Raw genomic sequence first — 23764 nt, 5'->3', positions numbered from 1 at the left:
TGACCACTCCCATACATTGGGACTTTACTGACCAAACTGCTGGCTTTCAATTAGCCAGCCACAACTATGTGCCTCGCCTTCCTCTCCACCCTCTTCCGCTACTTTCCCTCTTGCTTACCCTCTTCCTCTCCCACACCCAGAGCATGGCTGTAAGCTATGCTAAGGATGGAGAGAGCGGACAGGGTTAAAAAAAGAAGAAAAAAGTAAGAGATGAATGAAGAGAAGTAAAAAAAAAAAATCAATAGCAAATCAGTTGAGAGAATGAAAAATGAGAAGGATACAGACATAGGGAGAAAGTAGTTTAAAAAATTGAGGAAGCAGAATGGTTAGACTGTGGATAAATGCGTAAAAGGAAGTGTGTTGGGATGTCAGGGAACCAGAAGGCAGTAACAGCAGACTCCACTGTTATAGTTGTGTACAGACAAATACCAGTGCACATGAAAAATGCATTTTTCATGTGCACATATGTATGACTGTTTACATAACATGTAGACTGGAATAAGATTAGGAGCAGACAGGAAAAAAACCCTCCAAAAAACAATCCCAAAACCAAACCTAAACCACTCAAAAACAATGATTGCATTCATCAGACAATATTCCTACAGTCCAGCTGGTGCAGAGAAGCCAGAGCACAACAACACTGAAGGGAACTGGTTTGGCACTGGTCGTGAAAGATAGAAAAGCAGAAATGGGTGGAGTGTACGCTGCTTTTATGACAGTGAAGCTGGCTACAAAGCAGTCCAAGCCTGTTCCATTGGCAGGACGCACTTAACACTTACTCACTCCCTGGGCCCTCACTTGAGGCAAAATGCGCCAGTGTATGCAGGTCTAGGTGCCAACATGCTGATGTCATCACAGAGGTGATTTGTTATGGGGTTGCTCTTATAGCTTAATCACCACCAACTCCCTCTCTTCCCAAAAGCTTATGCATCCAATTATTTGCCAAACAGCAGAGACCGTTTCATCTCTGCTCGCACGGAAAACTACATGCGTATCTGCGTGAGCACTGCGTCTGTGTGTGAGACCGTGTCCAAGTGACTTTGCAGCCAGCTGTTCTCACACAAAGGCAGTATGTTATACTGCAGCTGGGTCCCTGCGCAGACTGGGTGGAGCCAGAGAAGAAAGTGCTAAAGAAAGAAATGATATGCATACGCCTGCGTCCTAAATCACGCTTTAAGGTGCAGGGATATGCCTGCTTTGTATGCAAAGAACCAAATGCAGGCGCATCAGTGTGTATTTGTTCTATCGGTGCATTCTGTACTTGCGAGTGTACTTGTTTTTTTGGCAACCTGCCCTAAGGAGAACAACGGTGGAGTGAATTTTGGGCTATAAAACAAATTTGTTTGGAAGTTCAAGAGAGTGCAGGGAGCTCAGAGTCTGCCAAGCAGTGATCATTCAACAATTTATAGAGACTCTAGAGGTCGACCGCTCTTACATGGCTGCGCACACTAAACCCGGGTTTGCATTATTTAAAAGTCAGCATATAGGTGGTGATAACAGCTGGATATATATGTGCACCTGCATGTCGGACAGTGTATCTACAGCATGCGTGTGTGTGTGGTCTCTCAGCATGTAAGTAACAAGCCTGCACAGTATAGATTTATGAAAAACCTCACACAGTTTCCAGACCAGACTCGTAAATAACCGCGGGCTGGAAAAACAGATATACATTCATCACGCGGGGTACTTTGTTATGAATATCGGCAGCACAAGAACACTAATAACAGCAGCACCCCCTCCTGCTTCTCTTCTATTTCACTTCGTCAGGACCAGAGGGAACAAAGTGGGGTGCATTCAAAACACGAAATAATGCCATGTCCCGACACAAATGAGCGGATTGTAAATCCGTTTAGATTCATAAACCCAAATCTAAAAGCAGTTCTACAAAAACATTACGAAAAAACGTCTGTAAGAAATATTAGGGTAATAATCATACTCTTGGGTAGTGCTTCAATACAATGAAGAAAACACAATCTGCATATTTAGAATTAGGAGAATTAGGGGACAGACCAGGCAGCCTTCTTTCCGATCAAACAGTCACAGAGGAACCCTAATGATAGTAATTGGCTGACTGAACTGTCTGGCAGCTGCAGGAAGCAGTTAACAAATTACAAAAAAAGCACACACACTCAGCAAAAATTGTAACTGCATCAGGGACACCTTATCAACACAGCAAGTGTTGTGCACTGCATGTTGAAACAGCCGCTGACTATTAAGTTGACACATTATTATTAACCGAGCTGGCTTTTCCTGTAAACCGCAAAGAATGAGAAAAAAAGGGGGTTGGAAAGAGGAACTGGTATGACGCAGGTCTTTTTAAGCAAATGATCAAAGACCACTCTGATGTCTTTCAACGAGAGGCCTCTGCCAGTACATATCGAAGTGGGGTGATACAGGAAAAGGGATTTAATCCGTTTAACAGACCCACATGAGGCAAAAGAAGAAAAAAAAAGAACGACGTGACATTTTAATCCGCACCGTGCAGGAATTTTTCACGTGTTTTCAGAGCCGGTTCGTTTCCCATCACCTGAAGTTGAGGTTTGAAGAGAAGTGTTAGTCTGTGAACGGAAGTTGGCTGTGTCACTTAGCGCTCAAGCTAATATTTGGCTGTGAAGGGCCTGAGCGAGGAAGGTGACACAACACTTTCCCTTGAAAAACATTCATCTGAATCTCCTAAGAACTTTGGCGTGTGCGTGCACATTTGTTATGCTGACTGATGGCTCTCAGAATGACACATTACCTCACACCCCGGATGGGTGTGGGAAAAGGAGGAGGACGCAAGGACAGGACCTAGATGTGATGTTCACATTTTCAGGTTGACAGGCTAAAATATTTGCCCTCTTTTTTCACGTTTGCTTTGTCTGGACAACAGTATTACATGATTTACTTGGATCGGGTGTTTCGTTTTTTCAACCTTTCTGCGACGCCCTTCAGTCTGTCATGAGATGGAAATATTGTGCGGCTGTAATGTTTATGAGGTCACAGGATGGAGTATTAATCTGGGGGTGGGTGGGGGGCACTGGGACAAATGGCGAATGAGGAGCAGCTTAAAGGCACAAAGGGAGAGTTTAGAAGGCCAAGAGGTCACAGTAGCAGGTTACTGAAAGAGAGAGGCACCTCCTGCTGGGTCCCATACCATTAAGCTTTTTTTCATCCTCAGCGTGGGTGAGGGGTGACTAGTTATCTCACTATTAGAAACCAATCAAAACACTCGAAGTGAATTGTGAAGCTCTCATTAGCTGACTTTTGCAAATCCCTCGAGTTTCAACAGCCTTGCACATTTTTGGAGATACACACTCAGTAATCCAGAGCTTTCCTTCTCTGAATCAGGACGAGGAAATCTGGGCTAATTAGCTCAGCTGGCCTAACTAGCATTTAAGCCTGACAAACACTCCCCCCTGTTGTCTTGCGCTCTCTTTCCTGTACAGCAGACACGCACGGGGTGATTCAGTTGAGTTTTATGCATGCGGGGCCAAGACCATACTAATGTGGGTAAATCTGAAAAGTGAATGCTTCTAGCCATCCACTTATTTAGACTATATGCCTGCATGTGTATATAACCGTAGGTTTTATAAACTAGAAAGATAAAGAAGAAGACGTGCTAACAAGGCAGAACAAATGTGTTCTCCCGTATTTGTGTATGTGTGTCCGTGAACCACTATCGACGAGCAAGAGCTCTGAAATGAGTTCATTATAATATTCATGAAGCTGCTGGATTACTGAGCTGACTTAGAGAAGAACTAGATATCACTACACTGACCCTGGCTCTTTGCCCTGAGGGTGAAATGACCAAAAAAAGGGGACAGATGAGGCTCGAAGCTGTGTGTGCATGTGTCAGTGTGCAGGGGCTGACTCTAGCTTTTAAGATGATAAAAAGAGGCATTATGATCTACCTGCCTTTACTATCTACTGTAATATATATAAAAAAAATAGGTTATGTTATGAGGTATCCTTAATTAACAGCATTCTGAAAGAGCCACACTCCAAGATCCAAACGCTAAGGGAGGTATCACAGATAGTAAAAGCAGTATTTGTTTCAGTGGCTTGATTAATGAAAGTCATATCAATGTCATGGGAAACACATGTAAAGTGAGAGCCACTTACAGTCCACGAGCCTGCCCGTGCGCCACTTTACAGCACTTACAGTCTGCTCTGGTTTCTAATGGTCCACATTAACCCTTGGAGTCTCCCTGTGCATGTGTGCACACAAATGTGTGTCAGTTTAGTGACAGACAGTGAGAAAATGAGTTGGGAAGGCAAGAAGGCGGATAAGGGCAACTGAGATTGAAAAGCGAAAAGAACAAGAGCACGAGGAGCATAATTAATTGCGGCAAATGCGCGCGTGTCCGCGTGCGCTTCTTATCTCTGCCGTACAGAACATCTTCAACAGACTAGTGGCGTTCGTATTTACATCCATACACACGAAAGTAGTGAAAAAACTCAGTCATTTACTCAAGCATTTATCTTCAAAGAGAGAATCCACAAGGAGACAGACAATTCGACAATTTATTTAGCTTGAACAGAACATTGTACGGCCTTTTTCTGCTGACATGTAAATCTACTGGAAGTAAACGCACGCTGAAACGCACACACACACATGTCGGGCTGGACTGTGCTTCCCAGGCTCCTACATTAGTGCTCACGTTGAATCCCATTTGTCCTCACATCCTGTCAGAAAATAAGCAGGCATTTATCTGGAAAGGTTAGGCGCACTATTCTCAATGTGCACAGACAATTCAGAAACATTTTATCTCACTGATAATACTGATGTACGGAGTGTATTTATATGGTGCTTTTCCAGTCTTATTGACATCACAGAGTGCATGCTGCTGCAAGGTACAGTCACACATTCTTATACACACATAATGAGGCGGGGATCAGACCACTACTCGGTGGACAACCTGCTCTACATCATGAGCCACAGCTGCTCACTGCTTAAAGACCTTTGATAAAATACCGGACAGCCACTTGTGCTGGTATTCATCCAAGTTAAAGAAGAAGTGATGGAAGTTCCTTAGTAACTACTGCAATTGGTTCCAACTGTAAATTGCTCACAGATCTCCATCTGAGAAAGGTTTCCTGTCTTGTTTAGAGTAAAATATGGTTTTAAACACTGAAACATAAACATTAACTTGATAATTCACACTTAGGGAACATGCTTGGCTATTGGCCCAGTATATCTAAAAATATCAGAACTGGTTAAGCTGTAAAAAGACAGAGGTCACAGGTCACTCACTGCTGAAGGCTAAAGTATTTATGGAGGCTCTACTCCAGTCCACAGAAACCCTCGTACAGAGAGACAAATACATTACACAGCTGATAGTAGCAGGACATTTCAAAATTAGTAAGCATGTGTGCCCATCCTTTTTCCATATTACTTGCTGAGCAAAATCCAATATTTTCTATCCTCTGTCACACGTGCGAGGCACACAGACACAACATGTCTGCAAGATTTCATTGTAGCTCGCAATATCTCGTGAGCGGCACGATGTATGGGGAGAATGTGTTTACTTTTTGTGAGCGAGGGAGTCTAAATCTTTCACATTATTATTACTATCGATTCTATACAGCCGTGCTAGCATTTCATCAGAGGCTCATGGGATGGATTATCCATCGCATGTGATCTCCACATATCTATTGTGTATGCTTGTGCTCGTTTTGCGGTCCCATCAGCACCACAAGAGCAATTCCTCTGAGCAAACATAACCAAAGAGTTGACTGACTGCGTAGATGCAGAGAAAAAAGAAGACAAACAAACCTGATAAGACAAGCTCGTCCTCTCCCATGAATCATCAAGCTCTCGTTCTCAACTTAGTTAAGTGACCTCTGTGCACATGTATCTGTGAGCATCACCATTTCGCTATGAGGCTCCGTACACAGTAAGCTGCCATTTTGCACCTTCGGGTACATAATTTATACCTGGTTATGGCATGTCATTAGCGAGCTATAATGGCGAAAGCGAACTGCTGCTCTACTGAAAACATGCTGCCTCTGCATAAAAGACAGACAGGCCGTGTTTGCTCAGAATATCGAGCTTCTCTCAGACTCTAAGGGGGAAAAAAGATCAATTAATTGGCTACAAGCTGTTATTATATTGGCATATGAAAATCCATTGGTTTACCTCTAGTAGCAGGAAGAAGATGGCCTGTCAGGTAGGGATGTGTAAACGGCTGACAGATCGGCATCTGTTTCCTTAGACAGACGTGATAGATGGACGTGGATTGAGCCTGACTCTGATCCACTTGTCTGATGAGCTTGTCTGATGAGATGTCTGGGATTTAGCTCTTTCCTCAATGACCATCAATCCTCTGACAATCTCTTTCTGCATCGTGTGGTTATCACCCTTCCTTAATTGTCTGTCTCTTTGTTTACCTGCCTTACTTATGATTGTCCATCACACTTGTCCTCATCTACTTCATCTGCATGATCACACTGAACCACCTGTCTGTTGTGTAACAAAAATACATGCCTTCCAATGTGTTTCTTAGACTACACGGGTACGTCACCGTGGATCAATCTAGTCTGATCTATTTTCTTGCGTTTGTCTCTTCTTCTTTCATTCTGGGGCACTTGTGAAGCAATTAAATTTGGAATGAAACTTACTAAGAGAGTGCTGCCATGGCACGTTGAGCCAGTTTTAGAAGTTGCTTTGTTTAGCGTTCGTTTGGGCAATGAAGCCAGAATGCGAAAGCCAGAGAGGAGGACTGAAGCTGGCAAGAAGACTGTGGGAAAGTAAGAAACCCCGGGAGAGAGAGAAAGGGTGTATATGAATGAGTTGGAGTTAAAAGATCTATAATTGGGTGGGCGGCAAGGCAATATTGTGGTGGAGTACGGTATAAGTGGCTCATTTTTCTTACAATTTCTTGGACAAGAAGCTCAATGAGAGAGGTTTACTCTCTCACACACACACACACAGACACAGACACACACACACACTACTCCACAACTGCTGTCGTACTATGGAGTACACAGAGTAATGAGCTGCAGTTCCCCCCTGTGTTTCTCTCTTGCAGCCTCACCTCCTATAGCGAAAAAGCAATGGACAATATCAGCACTGGAAACCGAATGACCTCTACTGCAGGCGCACAGCAATCTAGAGACAGGCCGGCAAGGAAATAACACGTGACTGCAAAGGTGAATGAGGACTGGGGAGGGAAGTGGAAAAGGAAAGGCAGGCAGATACAACCAGAAGAGACACTGGAGATTCACATCTCGATAGAGACAGCGAGAGAGGGAGATATAGAAGGCTGTGAACAGGCAGAGATTTGACTGCAGAGAGCTCCTCTGCAGTAAGTGGTTATTGATCGTAAGACAAGGGCCCAAAGATTCCTCGGCTAGGGAAATTGCACAGGATGCTGAATTTTTTCCTCCTCGTATAAGAGCAAAGGCGCTGAAAAGCACAACACGATATGCACTTCAAAGCAAGAAGAAACTGTTTAAGATCAGCATATAAAACTGTACATCAAACAGCAACATCCATAAAAGATTAACGACATTAATAACAATAATGAAACAATCAGCATGAACTCTGTGCATTGACGGTGCCACGTGGTCTCACTAAGGAAGAACTCTGACATATCTGTGACCTTTTCAGTGCTAACGATCAGAGATGGCTGTGGCTGTAACAGTAGTCAGGACAAAATGAACACATACTGCTTTGAGCTTTATATGCACTGCGTGTGCACAGACACACACAGAAAGATGTCAAGAGTGGAAAGATCATATCGGTCTTGTTCTTTCAATCCAGATATGAGTGATGCTGGTGACCTTTGAAAGGAAAATCTAAACACACTCTCTCTCACTCACACACACACACAGACAAAAGGAAGCAACTTTTCATGTAACCAAAGTGAGGCCATGAAGAGAGAACAATGCCTCTGTTTTGTTGATCCATACATTGACATCAAGTGGTCTTACCAGTCTGTGTGTGCCTGTCAGGCACACTCAGGCTCTCTGTACTTAAAGTATAGTATACTGAGAAAAGCTTTTTTGGTACTTATACTCCATGTGTTATTTTATTTTCCCTGTGGCTTAGTCTGTGTGGAAAGCATGGTGAACTAAAACAGAAATTATATATACATTATATATAAATATATATATACCGTGTATGGCATGGAGTCCACACCAGTCTTTTTTTTTTAGAGAGATGTGAAAACATTCACGTGTGAGGGCATTCTCAAAGCCCATGTTAAGTTTGTAAGTGTGGCTAATTCTGTCCTGCCAACTCGAGCCATTCAGGAAAGATTTGTTCACAAGTGAAGGGAAAGGTTGATGACTGGGAGAAGTAAGTCATTACTGCAGTCAGTCTCACAGTTGTCATGTTTCTCTCACTCTGAGAGGCTGGGTGATGCCACTGTGCTGCCACAATAATAAATTGAGTTGCCAGCCCTAGTAATAGTACACACAGTATCATTATACAAAAAAAACCCCAAATAAAATCAACTGAGGTATTGCTTTTACTAATGAGCAGGTCATTGAGCCCTTGGGAAATGTTGTTATTTTAATAATAACTGTTCCCATGGCCGAGCGCCTACCAGTTATGGACTTGTAGCACAATCTTATGATCATTTGTAAACTTCTACTTACCGCCAATCACTGTTTACTTTGGTACATACAGTGTTTATTATTTCAGTATTCTTCAACACGTTTAAGAGCGATGTTGGAAAAGTTGTGATTTTAACAACAACAACAAAAAAAACCAGCTTATTGATTCAAGATAGGCTCATTCGATATTCTGATGGCATTCTGGCAGAGTAAGCACCACGTTATCAACACGGGCTTCTTCTTTAGGGCTCGTGTACGATCATGTGGGTCAAGCCAGAGTGTAACTGGGCTACACAAACAACAATTTCAATTCCATCGCAATCGCTGTCAGCCTTTCCACAGTAAGCAAAACAGCGAACCTTACCCTTTGATTCTTTGAGTTGTTCATCCTAACCAAAGAGAAGCACTCCGCTCTCCTCCAACTCTCCAAACTGGAAGCACGGGGGCTTTACGCAACAGCAGGGTCCGTTCAGCGTCTCGCACACGCACAACGTGAAAGACCTCAACTCAGTTTTTCCGTTTGAGGGACCTCCATTTATGGTCAAGATGAAATATCCACTGAAAAGCCGAAAATAGGTACCGCTAATTGGCTTCCGAAGTTTTAAGGATCCGCGCAGAAACCACAAAGCTCGCTGGTTTTGGGGGGAGAACGAATGGCGGTCATATGTTTGAGTCCGTCTGCGCCGTCTTCATTCCTGTCACCGTCTTCATTGTCGCTGTCCGAGTAGCTCCGCTGCTCCAGTCGGGACTCGTACACACACACACAACATCACCAGCACAAGAGAAGGATGAAGACTGACCGGCTGATGGACCAACCGAGAGCCGCTTCTGAGGAGGCGGGTGTGTGTGTGTCTGTGTGTGTAGCTGCGCGCAGTGAAAAGTGAACTGTCATTTTAAACCTCCGTGGGTCCCTTGGGAGCAGCATCATAAGGACACTGCCATGGGGTAATGCCAAAAAATGCCCCTACCAAAAAAAATAAAAATAAAAAATGATTGCGGGAATTTCAATTAGTATAAATGACTTGTTGGCCTATAAGCTGTTGGCTTGTAATAAATTTTTTTTTTAAATAAATCTGTCAGACATATCTCTAAAAAAAACTGTTCAGCAGTTTGTTGTCATGAAATACAGAGGCCTCTACGCAGACACGTATTTCTTTTCCAGTGGGACTCTTCCAAAATCTTACAAAATATTTAGGACTAACTGACAAGAGCAGGATTTTTTGGCAGCTCCAAATTTGGCCAAAAGTTAAAGTGGGTTGTAAGTGTGTTCGTAAAATCTAACGTGGCTGCTTTGTGCCTGCACCGCCTACACTGTGGCAAAGAGATTTCTTTCTCTTTTAAGTTATGACTCAACTTTTTTTTTTCACAGGCACTGTCAATATGCTGTTTTGGACTGTTGCACAGCACAGACAAAACATCCATTTTCTCTCATGTCCTTGCTTCAGCAATTCAAATAGTGAGTGGTTATAAGAGTCAGGATACATTAATAACAGATTCTTCAAGAAAGCAGAATAAAGGAAAAAGTCCCACAAATTGTTTGTTTTATTTTATGAACTGCTTGCAAAGATTTCGAGGGCACGAAACTGCTGCTGCAAAACCTCCACAGAGCTGAGACATACTGACAAATGCAGCCTTTTTAGTTCAGCATATAAATGGAATGAATTTCATTTATATGCAGCAGGTCACTCTGTGATAAGAGGCACAGTCACATTTATGTATGCTATTAGAACATTATGCAATACTATTTAGTATTAAAAATAATGTACTACAGGCACTCTACTACTAGAATACCATAAATTATTGCACTAACGAGCTGCTTAATCTTAACTGTAGCTTGAATTTTGCAATAAAGGCATCACAATGTGGATAAAATAACATTAGCTGGCAGCCAACACAAGTAGACATGCATGTGTAACTCCACTGACAGAGCAACTTATCAATTTGGACAAACTAAAAAAACAAAACAAGTATGGTTCTCCCTCTGCATTTTGTCTTTGCATGCCTGCCACTGCCTTTGCTCATTGCTTAACCCATGCAGGCACTCTGGGAAGTTGTGGAGCAGCAGAGCGCATCACCTTGTCAGCTGATGATATATGAGAGTGATTTGTGGGCCGACGGAAACGGAAAACACTGATGAATCCAGCCAGAATTAGGTGTGGGAATAAAGCGAGGGGTGAGGGTGCATCGGCTAACTACTGAGTTAGGCTCCAGGAAATCCACGCTGCTAAACTAATAATAGAGCGTTCAGGATGTTTTTTATTTGTTAAAACACAAGGAGGATATTATGAAACTGTATATCTGCAGGAAATAAACAGAGATCATCAAAAGTGGCCCTAGTTTTGTTTTAATATTTTCCAAGATGCCAGAGCAGTGGATTGGATTCAGTCTCGGGGAATGAAGACAAAAAAAAAAAAAAAACCCAGTTGTTTTGTTATGTGTTATTTGTGGGAGGGCTGAGAAGTGGAATGAGGCATGCAGTCAGAAGATGCAGCAGATGACATGTAGGAGGATTGGGCTGGAGGAAGAGAGAGTCAGTCTGTGGGCAGTCTTGGCTAATAGCAATAGAGCAACAAAGTCCATTCCAACAGGGCAATGATGCATCTGTGCATCTGGGTGGGGGACTACAGCTCTTTAGCTCTAGCTGAGGACATTTGCTGTGGGAGCAGAGGACACCCCCACAAAAGCCGAATGCACCACGTACCAAACAAATATGCGACCATACCCATACTGTACTTACAATTTGCCTCCAGTCCTCTCATCTCTCTGTGAGTTTAGTCTTGTGCAACAAAAACAAGATGAGCCTTGATAGCGTAACACTCAGAGCTGTAAATATCCCACAGTTAATCAGATTAAGATTTAATCAGCAACACGCTGTGACAGGAGCCAGCCATAAAAGTTGCTGTCTGGGGCAAATTTTCACTCGCAGTTGAAAGGGAACAACAAGCATGAGTACCAGCACCAAAACAATGATGCAAAGATTTAACACATAAAAAAAAAATAATTAAGAAAAAGGTTAAACTGTGCATGTTTAGCAAATGGCAGTACATACACTGAGTATGGCAAAAGATAGGATGCTCACAGGGTCAGGTTCAGCTTTCTAATGTTGCATAACTCAAGACGGACCAGCCGAATGAATGATAGCATTTGTGTCATTACGCTGCGTTTCACAGGATGAGAGGAAATTCCTCGAGCCAGACTGGCCTCCTCAGCTCTCTCCCTCTGTGATTCAAGCACTTCCTATTGACTCTATAACAACAGCCCTCATCCCCAAACAAGTATTTCCCTTCCTTTCTGCCGCTACTGTATGTCCTCAAGCTCCTTTCCTTTCTGCCGAGAGCCTTTTATAATCGTGCATCTAATTATAGAGCAATTTTCTGGACGGTCTCGGATTGATTTGTAATCTTTTCCTGAGCTTGAACTAGAATGAAATCTTAATTACAATCATGGCTTAAAGGAGGGATAGTATGAAAAACAAAAAAGGATATTAAATGATGGTTGAGGCAGTTTTACATAGACTAACCCACAGCATCCAAACCCATGAATAAGCTCTGATTTCTTTATTGCAAGGTACCAGTAGTCACAATAAAAAAAAAGTAAGTTATTAGTAAGTTAGATGATTGTTTGCTTTACTGTGTCACAGTCCTTATAGTCTATCATTTACCCAAATACTACTGTTTGTGTAGCTTAAACTAAACTGTAGCATACACAACTTTGAAATAAAAACTGCTGCTTTTGCTCTATTCTACCTAAATCAAAATCACAGCTTTATTAGGTTAAGTTTTAGTTTATTAGAGAAATCAAGCATGATGAATGAATCCCAAACCTTTTTTTTAAAATTTAAATATAGCAGGGAATTAACCAACTTCTGTTTTCAAGATGGTGAGCCTACAAGACCCCTGCTGGCCTTAAGAGAACATGACAACCTCTAGAGACAAACGGGGTCATTGATCTACTCCCAGTGTCAGGCTGCCTCAGGCACTGTATGGCTGTATGAAAGTTGTCTAACCTTTAGATAGCGCTGAGAGTAGACTAGACTCTGATAAAAGAATACATAACATAATACTCTTAACCTTGTAATGCCAAGTGTATCATATTTGATACATGAGTTTTTGAGACCTTTACATGTTCAGTGTGATATTTTTCTTTCCTGAAAAACCTGATAGATATATATAGAGTCAGACATATGCTTTCACATGAATGCCAGATGTAGACCAAATATATATAAATTAAAGCTGCATATATGCAAACTGATATTTCATTTCCTTTTCTTAATTTGTCAGAAGTTTCAAAAGACACAGATAAAATGAGAGGTGGCATTTATTCATCTTTCATGACTGTGTATCTTAAATACAGCTGTAACAATTATGTGGAGCTTCAGCAGCCTGTAAATCTGCATTATATAAAATGTTATTTAAATTATTATTTTGCTAAAGACATACAAATATTGACCCTGACATTCATTATCACTAAAACACCAGAAATCTAACAGCCAGCATGATAAAACACACTGCCTGGAATATTATGCAAGTTGCATCAACAGTGATCACATTCAGTTATATATACACTCACTGTCAATCTTCATGGATTTCACAGCTTTGGTCACCAACTGTGAGGACATCAGCTGTGTGTGTTGTTATAGGCCTAAAATAGTGCCTCAGTGAACTGACTCGTGTAGTTGTGTAATAACCCAGTGGCCGTCTGTGCATGGGGACGTGCTGACCCATGACACAGTGCTTCAGATAAGAGTGGTTTAGGCGGGGTCTTCGGCAGAGTTAACTATCTGTCTCAGCCAATCATACTGAGACAAGCTCCTCTACAGAGCCAATAAGAATCCCTCTCCACCTTCTTAGTCCTGGTGAGGATAAGCTAGATTAACCTTTTCATCTCCTAAAGAAGATAAAATTGGAAACAATATTGTGACATATGGAAACTCATTACCTGCCTATAACAACACACACAGCTGATGTCCTCACAGTTGGTGACCAAAGCCGTCCCTGTGACATCAGTGTCACTGTCCACAGTGAAGTGAGTTTAACATCGCAATTGACTAAGAGGAACACTGTAAATGGTAAATGGCCTGCATTTGTAGTGTACCACGGTACGGTACGGTGTCAAGCATGGTGGTGGTAGCATCATGCTCTGGGGCTGTTTTGCTGCCAGTAGTACTGGTACATTGCACAAAGTGCATGGGATAATGATCAAGGAGAACCATCTCCAAATTCTTAAACTTCACTTCAAATCAAAAGCTAGATGATTGAAATTTGGACACAATTGGGTGTTCCAACAGGTGAATGATCCAAAACACACATCAAAGGTAGTTCTGGAATGGATAAAGCAGGCTGACATTAAGCTACTGGAAAGGCCTTCCCAAAGCCCTGACCGCAAATGTACTGAAAACTTGTGGACTATACTAAAAGGCCGGGTCTATGCCAGAAAACCAACTATACAAATTCTGCCAAGAACAGTGAAATATATTCAGTGATAATAAATATCCAGCCATAAAGAAGCCAGAAGCTTGCTGATGGCTACCAAAAGCATCTGGTCGAGGTGTGACGTGCTAAGTGACATTTAACAAAATATTAGTGAAGATTCACCCTGTGCAGATTAGAGAAAATCCCAAATAAATCCAACTTTGTGCACCCAATTTTGGTTTAAAGTCATTAAAAATGTATGCTGTGCAATCATTCACCCTAGAACAAGAATGGTTGAAAGAAATCATTAAAAGCCCCAAATTACCATGATATTCATGCCCACGATGAGCGGATGTAAAGCTTTGATCACAACTGTATGCATATGTGTACGTATAAGCAGGAAGGAAAGAGATTAAAACCAAAGATTTTAGAACAACAGCTCCAGTCAAATTCATCCAGCAGGAGTATATACACCCATCCAACACACATAACCCTCCTATTGTCACCCTGAGCTTTTGACCTCAACTACAAAACAGTAGCATGACATCATCTAGCTGGAGAGTTTCTTCCAGTGAGCTCATCATGATGAGACACTGTGCTTTTTTTTGGATCTAGTAGAGTTTGTGTGGGACGTGGCTGGGGGAGGCATAGAGTTCCGCCATGCCAATCAACACCCCTCTACCACAACAAGAGGCCCCATTCAGCAGCCTTGGCCCTCAGATCTACCTCAGTCTTAAGCCCCAGCTTCTGCTGTGACCCGCCTCCAAACCCTGGAATTCCCCTGTGCCTTTAGGTTTCCCTTTACAGCAGGGCCATTCATCGTCTACCCACAGAACCGAGACAAGCTGCGTAAAACACAAGCAGGCCAGGTTGCTTTCTGTCATTTTACATGTGTATGAGTCAAACATTAACAATAAAGCAGCCAAGCCACCATCTATTATACTAGGTCTCACAGATGATGTGAAAATCAGAGTGTTAAACAGATCCCTCTTGTCCTTGATGAAGACAGAACTGTCAGATGGTCAGACAGCAGCTCTGCAAATGCTGACAGAGTTGTTCCACCTGCCAAACACAGACACCCACCAGTGACGCCGCTTCAGATGCATGCTGCAACTCAGTGGCAAAGCATCCTGCAGTTAGTAGTGATTCAATTAGGCACTTTGGACTGCTGTAGAAACACAGGGACACAAACTCATGCTGCTCCTGAAGAGACATCTTTAAGGGTTGTATATTAGTGATGCTAGTCATGCTTTCTGCAGGGGAATTCACACTGGGTAATGGATTGGTTTAATGGGGGTAACTGTTCGTACTTGTTCTCCATCACTTTAAGCTTCCACCTGTTTGATGGAGCTCCTATTGCATGCAAGCAATTTTAAGACAATCAAAGATCAAAAAACAGCGATGCACACGATGGAGATAAATAAACTGAACACAATCATCCACACGGCAAAGATCCCACACATACAGTACATAAACCTCATCAAAGACATAAAATAAAAGGTCTGCAAGACTCATAAACTTCCACACAATAATGAACACCATGCAGACTTCGTCTCGCAAGCTTAAATTGTATCCATATGGATGCAAACACAAAAGCAACATCTACAGGCTTAATTAAACACACAACCAAATATTCTTTTTTAACACAACGTGTGCTCCCACCATCTGATAACCAGCCTGCGCCACCAGCCCCGGCAAGCTCAGATGTTTTTAATTTCACATTTTACAAATGGAACACACCATTTTAAATATCTACGCTTGACACTGACTTGTGAGCTTGAATGCACAAAACGTCAAGCAGAGATTCAAATCCAGTCCGCAGGCTTGAATCGTGCCTGTAGTGGTAAGTTCAAGAAGCTCCAATTTTCTTTGGAGGATTAAAGGAAGGTGATGCTTGAGGGTTAGATAAAACACAACGTGGGGGGAAAACAAAGCGACAAAAGCTGAGACGGTTGCGCAGACAGAGTGAGGCTATCAAATAGCTTCGGAGACAAATAGCAGGGATAGGAAAGTAAATGACAAAATGAGGCAGGCTTGAAAGATGCAGGGAGGCAGGTCGATGTTCCAATAACAACACCTTTTGGCATGTTGTTTTCTGCTTCTCACTCTCCTGGCTCACGCCTGCTGTTTTTCAAAGGAAGTTGGCTCAGGCTCCAGCATCTAACTGGTTCCTGCTCGCACAGAGCGCCTATTCAGACCTGTTCTGTTCCTACTAACCGCTAAATGGGCGATGCCTGGGGTGAGGACTGAGGTACACAGCACTGTGGTAATAACCATGGGGGACAGGGAGTGTTGGGGTGCAAGCGTGAGGAGGGGAGCCACCTGATTTGGACTGCAGTCAGCAGGATTGACGTTAGCTGGATGGCCGTGAGTAAGGAGCTAGATGTGCTGTTCCAAGAAAGAAGAGGGCTCGGTAGGAAGAAATGGGTGTGCGTGTGATGTGATACAAAGCCCCCTTTCTCCTCTAGCTCCTACACACTGTGCTTGCTTTTGGCATACAGCACTGAAAGAACTGGAAGGTACTGTAGTAATCCATGGCACAGAAGTCAAAAACACACAGCGATCAGGCTAAAACACATATACATGATTATTATAAGTAAATAAGTGCGGCTATTTCCACCCATTTTAGGTTGTAGCACAACCGCAGAAAATCGCTTCAACACCTTTCATCTTAATTCAGATCAAATGAAAACAGCTAAATAACAACTTACACTGACACTGAAATCCAGGGCATTAAACCAAAGGCCTCTAATTAAATAAAAGATTAAATAGCTCACAGTAGTGGATCATTACTCTTTGCAAATATTTACTTACACACATTCTTAGAAGCACAAAGATACACACACAGCAAGCAGTGGAGCGCAATCAAGTGGTCTGTTGCAGAGGAATGTGTTTTGGCTGAGACTTGACTTGTGTATCCCGTATCAAAAGTGAACAAGTGCTGTTAGCTTTAGCATAGGTTCCACTTGTGTCTGCTGTAACGCAGGCTACTTAAAGAGCCTCCTGGCTGAACCAACACACGTGCACACCTACAGATGCACGCGCATGCAGATTTCATCTACTCACTAGGTGCTTCATTAGAGGGGTATGGTGGGCTTGAATGCTGAAATTCATTAGACAAAAGGATGAATGAAACATATAGTGATTAAGTTTATGGTGAAAATGAATATAGATCAGAAACACAAGAACAAGATGAAGGAGAATAACAACAAAAAAAACATTAAATAGCAAAAACTATAGTCTAGGGATGCCAGTGGAATGACTAAATCTGCACAAAAAAAAGAAAAAAAGATTAACCTTTGCTCTTGCTACACATTCATCATTGGCGCATCAAACCCTCCAGTTACAGGGCCCAAGATACTGGTTTACTGTCCCAAGGCAGATACGGATTAACTGCTATCAGTCTGGCCTTTGCCCCTCCAACACCGCCTCCATTTAGAAATGGCATTGGTGGGGTCTAAAGGGCTCGGAGCTAAGAAATTTCTGCTACCGGAGCGAACACTTTGTGTGTCTGTGTGTGTGGTTATATAACTGAAGCATGTTCTCAAGCACATGACAACATGCACACAAGGGGACAGATGAACAGACGAAGAGACGTAAATATGAGTCGATGGATATTTATGGCAGAGTCCAGAATCTGTAAAAATATCTGAGGCACGGCCTCAGCTAAGTTTAGATTTTGGGAGCGTGTGACCAGTCGAATACGACTCCCGGGTAAGGCAGAGAGAAACTCCCACATGACCCCCCACCACCCCCAATATGAGCTCACAGTTAGCCGGGGTTAGAGATGACTAACCATGACTGCATGACTAAAGTCACTGCTGCTCTTCAGCAGCTGTTTTTGACTTTACTTGTCTACGCTTCCAGTTTGTGCTCTCCGCATGTTCAGCAAATGATGCTGGGTCATCATATCAACACATCTAACAACTGTGGCAGAATCCAGAAAAAGAGAATCTCATTATTCTTTAATGAGACGACATCACCGGCATGAAAAGCAGCAGGAAGACAACAAACACGGAATAGTTCATAGTTGCAAATGTCACCATTTAACGCTGCAACTCAGAAGAAGAAGTAGACCAGAAACTAGCAATCAGTATGAAGTAAATAAGAAAAAAAAAAGTTATATCCGGCTTAGTATGGGGGATATATGACTAGTAATGTCAATGGATTCGATGACATCATGTTGTCTCTCCTGGTGGGAAACAATAATTACTCATGACCATTTCCTGTTTTCCTATCAGCTATGTCTCCTTTGGGGTAAATCCTGCATCCTGCAACACAAATGCTTTTAACATGTATATAGAGCTAAAGAAGAAACTACCACAACTATGGTACGGCCTCATAAAAGAGACAGAATATTGAAAACATCTGAACCACAAATGTAGCAACAGCTACTCTAACAGACTTGTTAAAACATGAAGAGGAGACATGTTGCATCCTACTGAGCTTGAAAATAAATGTTCCTTCCTCCCTCCTAACGCTACAATTATAAATGCTTGAATAATGCCTCAGCGCCTCAGTATACCTATGTGCAATCTCCTTAATTTTTTCTTTTGAAATGCTCTCTTCACTTCTGAAATAATCAGTGAAGAAGATCTATAACAAAGAAGGACTACCTCTACATCCCTCAGATATGTTGTACATATAAGTTATGTTGCCGCAGGGGGAAAAGAAAATCACGTGGAGGAGAAAAGGGCTCACATGTAATAACTGCAAGCTCCGATGATCCTAAAGGACACTTATGAAAGACCCTGGAGCAAAAAATATCCATAGCTAGCTGAAATTGCAGTCAGTGTGGGCCATGCAGCGCCGCTCAGTCAAAGAATCCTTGTCTCATAAAACCACCCAGGCACAGAAGAAATTGTGGCAGGGGGGCGGGTGAATGAATGAGCATTTGAGCAAACAACTGAGTGTTTACCAGTCAAAAGTATGGAGCAAGGCCATCCACCACACTGAAATTCCCACAGGTTAATGCAGAGTAAAGCCTCTCTGCAGCTGACACTTCACCTTTGAACTCCCTGTGAAGCAGGGGAAGCAACAAAAAAACTTTCCCACATGACTGAATTAGAGGCCATCATCTTGTTATTGCACACGTCTACCCTTGTAATTGGATTTACAAAAATTAAACTGGAACCGAGACGGCTCAATGCTTACAAGCACAAGGATCTTGAGACAGAAACTCCTCGTTATCTACATTCCACAGTAATGCCTTAGATTTAATACTCAGACAACGCACCATTTTCTGGTCTATGTCCAAGCAGTAAACAGCATTCTTCGTCAAAAGAGCCTCTGTAGCAGCAACTAACACCCTGATTAGTGTTTGATCACGTTGTCATTAAGAACTTGTGTAGCTATTTTTAGGCACACATACTATGAAGATATTCTTGAGCAAATTGAATGATACATTCAAAGACAGTTCAAGAGTCAGAAAAACCAAAGAATCCTAGAAAAAAAGAATATACCAGGCTGCACTTAACCTGGAGCTGGCAGCAGTCTCCATGACTTCATAGCTTCTCCCCTTATGTGATGAAAAGCCAGACACCTGGCATGCTCTGTGGCACTTGGCACAGGTACACAAACAAAGAAACACTTCAAATTCAAAAACAATGCCAAATGCTTGCAGGTACAACACAGCATGAGTAATATCACCTCTTATATTGCTTCCATGTCACACAGTGTAAGACTTTTTGGACTAGAGTTTTGTTGACAGGGTGAGAAACAAACTCTCTGCTTTTGAAACCTCTGACACAGCTGCAGCACAGACAGGCAATATTTTTTTCAGCTTATGCAGACAGAAAAGAAAGTATATTAGAATATCTCTTTGACATTCCTGTAAATTTCCAATGGCCATATGTCTCTTCTGCCTTTTAACTCTATTGAATGAAGCACTCGTTCTTCAGGTATTTCCTCCAAAAAGGAAAGAGGAACAAAGACAGTGGTGATTTGCAAAAGGAAGGAGGCTAGATAGTGCATGTTCAATAAAGCTTTTGTCAAATTACACATGGATTGATTCCCTTCTCAGTCTTACTCGGAGCACAATAGCACACTCTCTCTCACATGCAGACATGCATGCACACTCCCACAGGGACTTGTGAGGCCCACATGTGCAGCTGTGGACTGTGTGTGAACCCCAGTTAGGAGGGGAGACACTGAGGGAGAGATGGATGGCATGCAGTGTTGTTTTCTGTTTGCTGTCAGTGAGAGCTTTGCCATCTGTAAAAAGAAGAGCCCGCACCAGCGTCAGTGCAACTTGTTTCCTCAAACAACCCCTCTGTAAACTTTGCAACAGCTGCGGACTGCAGACAGAGGATGCACTGTACTTTGGGGAGCACATATTTGAAAGTAGGATTTCATTTATTGGCCAAACTGGTTGTGCTCACAGTTGATCATTAATTTTAAAAAAACAAAAAAAAACAAAACAAAACACTTTCGCTAACATACCCAACTTTGAAATGCTGTAAACTAGACACAGCAGTGCCAACAACAAACATAAAACATGCTTGCAAAAGTCAGACAGAGGCGATTGCCAATAACAAAATTAAATCTGCTCTTTTACCTGCAAACTGAGCGCAATCTGACGAATGTACATCATATTGAGATCTTCCAGTATCCACAGTTTTTCCTCCATGTTTGCGTACTTATCAACTGGCATCCTTTAGGCAGGTAACGAAAAGATTGACTTCTTTTTGAAGTTGTCGAGTTCAGACCCCTACCCCGCAGGAACCGGGGACACGGAGTTCATTATGGCAGTGTCCTGTTCAGTCGTCAATGATTAAGAAAGAAATCAGTGCGTAAAACAACGCGTAAAAGTTCCTCTCCGCATCCAAAACAAGCCTAGTAGGACCGGGAAAGCAGACAAGAGGTGGAGTGGATGACAGCATCGACTGCACTGTAGCAACCCTGTTCATAAAATTCCCCCAACTCGTTCACGGCGCGTATTCTTCTTCTGTACTTTTTCTCTCCCGGCGACAACGATCCTCTCAAACACCCACAGTCAACACCCAGCGGCAGCTGGAAAAGAATGGAGGCTTTTAAAATGCAGTTGTTCTCTTTGTGTCTCTGTGTCCCGACTGTGAACGCCGTCTGTCCTCTTTGACAAGAGACCTTTCCACAAAAGGGCATCGCCTCTGCGGGAATGATAGGCACAACTACTCCACTGTGTGCGCCCTCACGCTGCCCAACTCGGCGCTAAATTAACCCCTACGACGCGCCTCTGGTCTTGATAATAACTCTTAAAAAATAAGAAACGGAGAAGAGAGAGAGAGAGACTGCCACAGCAGAACTCACGCCCTTTTAAACAAACATAAAGCAAATACCGCACCAGCACGCAAGCACAGCGGGGCGGAGAGCTTTGTTCATCTTAATAGCCTGATAATAAATGGAGAATTATATCAGTGTCAGAGTGGAGTAAGAGTGGGAATGTACACCGAAATATCACAGAAAATCGGCTTAATTGAAAAGGAGGTGCTTCAGGAAACATTTAAACAGTGGAAATACTCATATTTGACTGATTTTGTACGATTAACTTTTTTAAAAAATATCACGTATCCCAAAAGAGTCACTCAATATACATAGATCAGGGTCACATGCGTGAGCACAGTTCAAAAAGACCTGCTTTGAAAACAGACTGCGCAAACCTTTCATGTATCAGTGGAAAACTGTTAACTCTCCAGAAAATTCTTAAAATATCCAACAAATATTTTTGGTTATTCAAGTCATTTTTTTGTTTTTGGTGTGGGGGGTCCTTATCAAAGCGAGAACATTCCCTACTTTGAAAATAAAACGCTTCTTTCCACACCAGAAGTCGGTCTCCTTTCCAAAGATCACAGCTGGCTGCAGTTTCCTGTGTTCTCAACAGAGAGAATCCCAAAGTTTCACTCCATGTGACTTTCAGCCACAAATTCTCCTGATGGTTGCGTTTATGCCTGGGAAAAACTGTTTACAGTCAATCGGAATCTGCTCCACACAAAATACGGCGTAGAAGAAAAAACAAAAGTCACCCCGGTCTCCTCTCCAGTGCGCTATTCTCATGCCTGCGCTGTTGTGATGCGTGTATCCTTCCTTGTGCTGAGCAAACCACACACAAGCCGACCCCTCAACAGGAAACCGGCGTTACGTTGCAGGCTACTTACTCACTCGGACACATTAATTAAAAGGACACAAATTCTTCTGCTCTTTAACACTGAGGTGAGTCAGAGGTCACCAGAAAGGATTCATCATTAGTCAGATCACCCCTTAAAACAAAGTTACACGACATAGTGACAGGATGTTTTCCCACCACATTCCTCAGTTTTACAAGATATTTGGGATGACTCTTCTCTACACACATGTCCATATGGAACTCCATCACCCTGGAGCATGTCTCCTAAACTTGTGAACACATGCAAACAGTGAAAACAAAAGCGCTGATTAAGCCCTTTCACCTCAAAAGAGCAGAGCCAGGGGCGCCAGCAGTAAGCCAGGTCATTTCCCCAAGAAAAGCCTCCACCCTTAGAGTTCAAATCAGCCGGCTAATCTGCTGCAGATACCAACATATGCAGTAAGACAGGAGATTTATTGTTCCGGGGATGGAAAAAGAAATAGTTGAGTTAAAATGCAAAGAGGTGCTTTTTGGCATCTCTTTGTGTGAGCGTGTGTGCGTCTGACTGGATACATAAATCACTCAGAATCTAAAATCACATGCAGCCGATCCTCTGTGAAAGGTGACCTGGCATGCTGCTGAAATGGAAAAATGTTAATCCAACAAGACCTCAGAAATATGCTGAACTCTGTACTACTGTACTAATCTGTGCTGAAACAAACTTAATAAGTCAGCTTATCTTATCTTTATATGTTTTTTTTCAATGAATGAACAAACAACAAAAGATAAAATCAATATAAAATATATAAACTATTCCAATATCACTTAATCTATTTAGTTTGTCCTTAAGCTCCATTACAACAGCAGCAGTTCTCTGAGGCAGAACTGGCTACAGGTAAATCTCCATGCAGTAAACCACAAAGACTTACATATTATGACAAATGCCTAGAGGCTGAACAAAAACAGACAGAAAACAGCTATTATCTCAATGACAGGGCACACTGACAGGCGGTTTAACCAGCTCAAACACTGCATCTTGGCCCGAAGCCACTGAGAATAGGGCAAACTCAGCTAGCCAGAGACAGCTGATTAGAGGGATGTGTAGAAGCCTGACACCTTTGGGCCTGACCGATTTTGCGATGTTAAATGGCGGTTAACTGATTGACTGCTGGATTAGCAGTGACTGTTCTTCTGACTGAAGCAGGGCCAGATGTGCTAATTGGCTGCTATGAGGGAGCCAATGTATTACACAACCAGTTAATCCCTCACCAACTCTGAGGTTTAATGAAAACAGAGAAGACACACACACACACACACACACACACTGAACCTTGCATAATAGAATCAGAGAGGGTTGAACCTCTCTAAAGACAATACCCGGTGCCTCTGTTGTTCCTGAAAGGAAGTGTGGAGGAATATGGAAAACTTCCTGTCTGTACACCTAATCGGCTGGAGGAAAACACACTGGAGTCAAAGCACAGAGTGACCTGGTAGTGCTCTGCCAAACAACATTAAACAGGAAATATTATACCTGCCCTGTGCCCTGTGATGGACCAGCAGCCTGTCCAGAATGTGCCCAGCATCTTACCTCACGTTGGAAAAACAATTCCGAAAGATGGGTGGATGATAAGCTGTTATACCTGCTTTATGCCCCACATATCTCCACAATGTGCACTTCAAGTTTCAGCTCAGGATACCAGACAGATCCTTCATTCTGCCAGGCCTATAA

At 42.5% G+C, this 23764-nt stretch overlaps 1 protein-coding gene across 4 annotated transcripts in view; it reads right to left on the bottom strand.

Moving 5' to 3' along the window:
• Positions 1-23764, bottom strand: part of rtkna (rhotekin a) — a 55130-nt gene that overhangs the window by 17821 nt on the left and 13545 nt on the right. The window contains exon 1 of one of the 4 annotated variants that reach the window (XM_087849052.1): positions 20512-22000. The exons of 2 other annotated variants lie outside the window; for them this stretch is intronic. In XM_087849052.1, the coding sequence (XP_087705178.1) occupies positions 20512-20607 (96 nt within the window). In that variant the 5' untranslated portion in view covers positions 20608-22000. Of the gene's footprint in view, positions 1-8908; positions 9509-20511; positions 22001-23764 lie in introns of those variants that run through there. One more of the 4 variants, XM_087849053.1, reaches the window with a different exon arrangement.

Source organism: Neolamprologus brichardi, chromosome 12 (genome assembly GCF_056152115.1).
Source record: "Neolamprologus brichardi isolate AB-2024 chromosome 12, ASM5615211v1, whole genome shotgun sequence".
Lineage (NCBI taxonomy): Eukaryota > Metazoa > Chordata > Actinopteri > Cichliformes > Cichlidae > Neolamprologus > Neolamprologus brichardi.
This window is presented reverse-complemented; position numbering and strand designations above follow the sequence as displayed.